Source organism: Mesitornis unicolor, unplaced genomic scaffold (genome assembly GCF_000695765.1).
Source record: "Mesitornis unicolor isolate BGI_N332 unplaced genomic scaffold, ASM69576v1 scaffold32508, whole genome shotgun sequence".
Lineage (NCBI taxonomy): Eukaryota > Metazoa > Chordata > Aves > Mesitornithiformes > Mesitornithidae > Mesitornis > Mesitornis unicolor.
Window position 1 is genome coordinate 2,975 of NW_010201698.1, and position 6,302 is coordinate 9,276.

The 6,302-nt window shown below is 43.0% G+C and overlaps 1 protein-coding gene across 2 annotated transcripts; it reads left to right on the top strand.

Annotated features, from left to right (window-relative positions):
- Positions 1-3,808: 3,808 nt before the first annotated feature.
- On the top strand, positions 3,809-5,462 carry HOXB8 (homeobox B8). 2 transcript variants are annotated; one of them, XM_010190190.1, is made up of 2 exons: positions 3,809-4,270; positions 5,068-5,430. In XM_010190190.1, exons 1-2 carry the CDS (start codon positions 3,850-3,852, stop codon positions 5,370-5,372), a joined length of 726 nt encoding a protein of 241 aa, XP_010188492.1. In that variant the 5' UTR covers positions 3,809-3,849; the 3' UTR covers positions 5,373-5,430. The 2 variants fall into 2 exon arrangements, with proteins under 2 accessions (XP_010188492.1, XP_010188491.1); XM_010190189.1 differs by having other exon boundaries at positions 3,850-4,270; positions 5,065-5,462.
- Positions 5,463-6,302: the final 840 nt, after the last annotated feature.

A 6,302-nucleotide genomic window follows, 5' to 3' on the forward strand; every position in this document is an offset into this window, starting at 1 on the left:
CAGGAATAATCCCAAGGCATAAAATATAGGGTTAATTATTCCGATTTTGGCGATTTTATAGGTTGCATCTATTTTTTTTTTCCCCTGCGAGAGAGAATTATGTGAGGCTGGGAAAAAAATAAAAGGAGTTATTGGAGGCTGTGGGATGCGGTGAGAGGTGGGACAGGCATCTATTTTAAATGTTGATTTAAAAGGGAGGAAAAGAAACCTCGATTTTGGCTTCTGCTGGTTCGGGAGAGGCGGGAGGACAGCGGGATTTTCTGCAAATCGAAGATTTTCGTTTGTGGGGCTGGCAAAGAGATTGCAGGGAGAAAGGCGCACACTAAATCGAGATATTTTCCCTCGGTTCTTTACCTTACCTCTGCGCTTTCTTGGCTCTTTATTTTATATGGTTTAGATTCATAGCCATTGCCCCTCCCCAAAAAAGCAATATATGCTTTTTAGAAGTTGAACCGGTCATTTTTGATAGGGCTGCTTTTGCTGCTGCTGCTGCTGCTTGCCTCATGTCTTCACTGAATATGTTCGGAAATATTTTAAAATGCTACCAAATAGTAAATTAATCCAAAATGCTACTAACTTACCATGCTTTGTGATAGGTAGAAATACCCCCCTGATGCAGTAGCAGCAAAAAAAAAGTAAACTTTTAACTCCATCAGTTCACTTTTTATTTTGGCTTTTATTTCTTCAAAATTACAGGACAAAACTGAGTCAGAGCTTCCAGTCCTTCAGCTGCAAATAACACAGAAAGGAATGGTGGCAATAATTTCAACGTAGGTTTTCTTTCGAATTGTTAGAAACGGGTATTTTCTGAATAAACGTTTCTCCGAGGTTACACCAGAAAATACACCCGTTCCTCGAGAAACAGCATTTTGAGGGAGAATGTAACAAATTAAACCGATGCACACAACAGAACAGGATGCTGTATGTTATTTTAAGAGGCAAAGTTTAAGCATCTCAAGACTCTATTTAAATGCTATAAAATGAAATATAAATGTAAACAGAAATAGACGGGAAACATAAAGAAAAATCCTGTGCAATCAGTAAAATGCAGAGTAGTAAAAAGTTAAGGTTTACCTAGGAAAGGATTTGGGGATCTTTTTTTTTTTCCTTTCCCTGTGAATTCCTAATAAATCTTTCCTCCACTGGGTATTTATAAATTATCTTCTCTCTCCCAGCCATGCACGCACACGCACACATCCCCGCTTGTTTTTTCTTATAATAGAAACATTTTCCTTTCATCAGGAACCCCGGTACAGTACGGGGATGATTTAGGATCAGCCATTGATTCCTGGTGCATTGGTGAGTTACCATCACATCACCACCATAAAATTCTACTGCACTTGATAAAAATGTTAACTTCCAAGAGCAACTTCCCTCCCGCCTTCTTGGGTGCCACGGACGGACGGGAATTCCTGCTATTTTTCACTTTACAAACTCCAGTAAATGAGAGTACACTTCTAAATGCACATAGAAGAAGAAAGCTTCTTTTCTGCAAATACTTTACTCGATTCAATTTTTCTTTTTTTTTTCTTGAAACTTCTAGCATCCAGCATCTCCTCGCCAGGCTGCAAAACTCTATTTACTTCTGTGCACCATTTCTGGGGTTTTATGTTCAAAGATGAAACCAAAATCTGCTCAATCGACAATAAAAGTGTTGAGAAAAATAAAATGTTAACTTGTCTTTTAGGGGGGGGAAAAGCCTTAATTATACCGCTGCAAGTACTCCAACAACAATAATTACTTGAAAAGGCTCTTAGACTCCATTGAAATTATCCCTACACAAAATAAAGAAAACGTATTTACTTAAATTATTTCTCTAAGGATAGTTTTAAAGTTTTATTCCGTTACTATCTTTGTTTTCTTTCCTTTTTCCTCTCTCTCTTTCTTCCTACCTTTCTTAATTCCCTGCCTATCCCCACTGCCAATTTTAATTCGAGGATTTTTTTTTTTTTACCAAAGCCCTGGCAAGACGAAATAACCGAAACATTTCAACTTTTTCCTCTTTTCCATGTTGTGGAGGTTGAAAATTGTCCCCCAGTTCAAGGCAGGCACGAGTGAAACGGTCTTTAATTCACCTTTTTCCTCTCAAAATGCCATGGGAAGCAGCAGAAATCTACCCAGGGCAAAGGGAAAAAAATAAAATAGAGGTTTAAAAGAGTGACTTTAACTCCTATTGAAGGTTGAAGGATTGGGAAATTTTTGCGAGGGGCTTGGGGGGGCTTGGGGGGTGTCAGGAAGGCTGAGGTTGGGGGGGGTTGATGTCGTTATTAGCTGAAATACGCCTCGGTAATATTTGCTGACTGCGATAAATGAATTTCAAAATCTACCCCCTGTGTGTTTAGATGGTGGAAAATTGCAGCGTTGGCATCTTAGGGGTAAGTTTGCTCCGTTGTTACCAAATGCCAATAAAATTGAAAGCATCGCTCCTCTCTCCCGTACCCCAGCCCCCCCTTTTTCCCCCCAGTTTTCATTAAAATTTCATGCAAAAAGGTGGGGGAGGGGTGGGGGAAGGAAGTTGTTGAGGAGGGGGTGAGGTGGAGACCTGCCATCAGGTACTGACCACAGCGGCTCTGCTGGGGGGAGACAAGGGACCCAAGATGTGGAGTTCACAGCGGTCCCCGAGCACAGCCTGGACCCGTCCTCGGCGGGGGAGGACGTGGGGAGGGGGCTGCAGGAGAGAGACACAAAAAGTCAATGTTATATATGAAAAACTATCATCATTTTAATTCAATATTGACACCTCCACATCTCGCTGTAATGCGGACGGGTCCAATCGAAACCTCTGCTTTATAGCAGTGGAGGAACGAACTCGTAAAATCCTAACGGCTTTTATGTAGTGCGGTATAAACAACAACAACATCCCCGGCTTTATGGCGTTTTATAGTTTGTTAAACAGTTTACAGCCTTTTTTGGGGCTATTACAAATGCAATTCCCTTCATGTGATAGTTAAACCTTTATCAATAATAAGGAAATTGATCATTAAAATGTTAAATATGACTACCTCGTTTGTTTTAAAATATGTTTAGGGTAAGAAGCTGTATGATTTGATAACTTGTATTAAAATACCAATTACATTTATAGGACCTTTTAAAACTGGTAGCAATTAAATCGTGTTCTTTTACAGTTTTCCAAAGCGACCCTGACATTTAAAAAGGCTAAAACTGCCTCGTTAAAATTTTGAAATTAACGACTGCGAGCGCTTCTCTTTAATTTTCCAACACTCCCCAAAAATCAATCTTTTGGGTGGTCTAGGTATGTGATTTGTTGTGAGGCGAGCGATATCTCATTAATGTAGGTAGTTAAACATATTTAATCCGTATATTCACCCCACCTCCTTCTCCCTTCCCCTCTCTCTCTCTCTCTCTCTCTCGCTCGCTCCCCCTCGCTTGCTTTTCCTTCTTTATTCTCTCACACTCTTCCTTTCACAATCATGCGGTGCAGAGTCCGTGTGGAGTAAGGAGAAGCCAATAGGATGAGGTTTTGGTAATAGATGCAAATGATCATGAAAAGACACTGCAAAATATGAAACAACTCATTTGCGCTGAAGTAAATCACTGAAAACTGTTTATGAACTGGCATCTCTTCTTGGAAATGTAAAGCGAGAACTCTTTAAGTGGCGATTTTTTTTTTTTTTTAGGGGTGGGGGGGAGGAAAGAATTCAATATCATGCAGGCTTAGAGTTTTGATTATATCCTCCTTTTATATTCCTGGAAATCACAAACTGTCGTTGCTTAGCATCTTAGCGCTTTCTTTTTTTGCTAATAGATTCCCGTGGTCTGCTTCGTTGGCTTTTTTTTTTTTTCCTCCTTTTCTTCCTCCTCCAGAAAAATATTCTTATTTAAATTAAAATGAGCTCTTATTTTGTCAACTCACTCTTCTCCAAATACAAAACCGGGGACTCCTTGCGTCCCAACTACTATGACTGCGGGTTCGCTCAGGATCTGGGGGGCAGACCCACGGTGGTGTACGGCCCCAGCACGGGGGGCACCTTCCAGCACCCCACCCAAATCCAGGAGTTCTACCACGGAGCCTCCTCGCTCTCCAGCTCCCCTTACCAACAGAATCCCTGCGCCGTGGCGTGCCATGGGGACCCCGGCAACTTCTATGGCTACGACCCCTTGCAAAGGCAGAGCCTCTTCGGCGCCCAGGACTCGGACTTGGTGCAGTACACGGACTGCAAGCTCGCTGCCAGCGGCCTCGGCGAGGAGGCGGAGAGCTCGGAGCAGAGCCCTTCTCCCACCCAGCTTTTCCCCTGGATGCGACCGCAAGGTGAGGCGAGATGGCAAGGACAGCGAGGAGGCATCTCCTCATCCCGCAGAGGAGCCCCTTGCTTTCTGCCCCTCTCGCTTGCTTGCTTGCTTTCGCTCCCCTTTTTCTTCCCCACTGACTGTATTTTACTGCTTTATGGGGGTAAACTTTTGCACTTGTAAATTGCTTTATAGTTTAATTACCCTGAAGGAGACCTTTTCTTCTGGGGGCTGAGCGAGCCGGGCTTTCTGTGGAAGGAAGCGTCCTTAAAGTTTATGGCACTTTTATAGCCTTAAAAAGCCCCTTCATTTTTGTTTTGCGTTTGATTTGGGATTTCGATGGTGCTGCTGGCTCTCCCCGCACTGCAGCTCTTTATTTTCTTTCTTTCTTCTTTTTTTTTTCTTTCTTTTTTTTCCGGGATCCCAAAGACCCGGAGCCTGTTGTTGTTGTTGTTGTGGTTGGGGTTATAATAAGTGTGCAAGTGCCGGCTTTAGCTGGGCTGCTCGGAGTGGGCTGCTGGGTGACCCCCCCGCCCCCCCTCAACCCCCTTCCCTTTACAAAACCACCTTCCCTTTTAGAAAATTGCCCAGGAGCCTTTCCCTCGCCCTCTTTGCTTCCTGCTTTTGCTCCTGCGAGTCCTTTCTTCCTCTCTCTCCCGTGGCTCTGTGTGTGTGAGTGTGTGTGTGTGTGAGCTGGTGTGACTGGTGTGAGCTGGTGTGAGTGTGTGTGTGCCTACACCCCAGCCTGGTTTGTGTTATCTTTCAACCTCCTTCTCTTCTCCCCCTCTTCCAACCCAAACCTTTGCAATTCCCCAGCAGCCGCTGGACGGAGGAGGGGGAGGCAAACCTACAGCCGCTACCAGACGCTGGAACTGGAGAAGGAATTTCTATTTAATCCCTACCTGACCCGCAAACGGAGGATCGAGGTCTCTCATGCCCTGGGATTGACAGAAAGGCAGGTCAAAATCTGGTTCCAGAACAGAAGGATGAAATGGAAAAAGGAAAACAACAAAGACAAGTTTCCCAGCAGCAAATGCGAGCAGGAAGAACTGGAAAAACAGAAAATGGAAAGAGCCCAGGAGGTGGACGAGGAAGGGGAAGCACAGAAGGCGGACAAGAAATAAAAGGATTTTGAAGGACTGAAAGGCAAGCGCTGCTGGGGTGGAAGAGCCCCCGAGCCCCACGTTAATGGCAGTTAGTGTAAGGGAGGGGTGGGAAAAAAAACCAACAATGCATAGAAAAGAGAAAGGGGGGGGGGAAAGCCTTTTATTGCTGTAAAACAATATAGCTGTAAGCACCACTTTCCTGATTATCCTTTGATACAATGAACAGTATGCAGAAGTGGTCGGGAGGTCTCTCCTGCCTTTTGCCAGTTATTAACTAGTGGTAGTGTAACGCAATAGCTTATGTAAAACATGACTGTGAAATTTTCTCTCTCTCTGTCTTTCTCTCTGTCTCTTTCTTCTTTCCTGGGGGGTGGGTTGGTTAACGTAGCTTTCAATGCTATAGGAGTTACGTGAGATTACATTTGTGCACTTTTTTTTTTTTTATTTTCCACCTATTTTGTTGTGGTTTATCTGTATGTACTGGAGGTAGCTATTGAAACAAACATCCCAACAACATGAAACTGCCTATTTATGCTATAGTTATCTCTCTCTCTCTCCCCTTCTCTCATTACTTTCCTTCTGTTCTTTTCTTTGGGTCGGGATTTTCTGTTTGTTTGTTTGTTTGTTTACAATTTTTAAGTGTCTCTTCCAAAAAAAGGGAAAAAAAAAAGAAAAAATAGACAAGAAAAAAAAGCTTTTTTCTCTCCTTTAGTTAGCATGCGCACAGTGAAGCAAGTTGTAAAGTGATCTTTAGGTTAACTGTGAAAAAGAATGTATGCTGTATACGTGAATTACTTTATTGGGGGAACTAATGATATATTTTGTTGTTCTTTCATCACTTTGTTCTATTGTCTAAACCTGGAAGCGGCGGAAGAAAGTTACAATAAAGTTTACAAGCGAGAATTCCGTGACATCATTCTTTCACCCTGCTCCATTTCCTCCAGGACC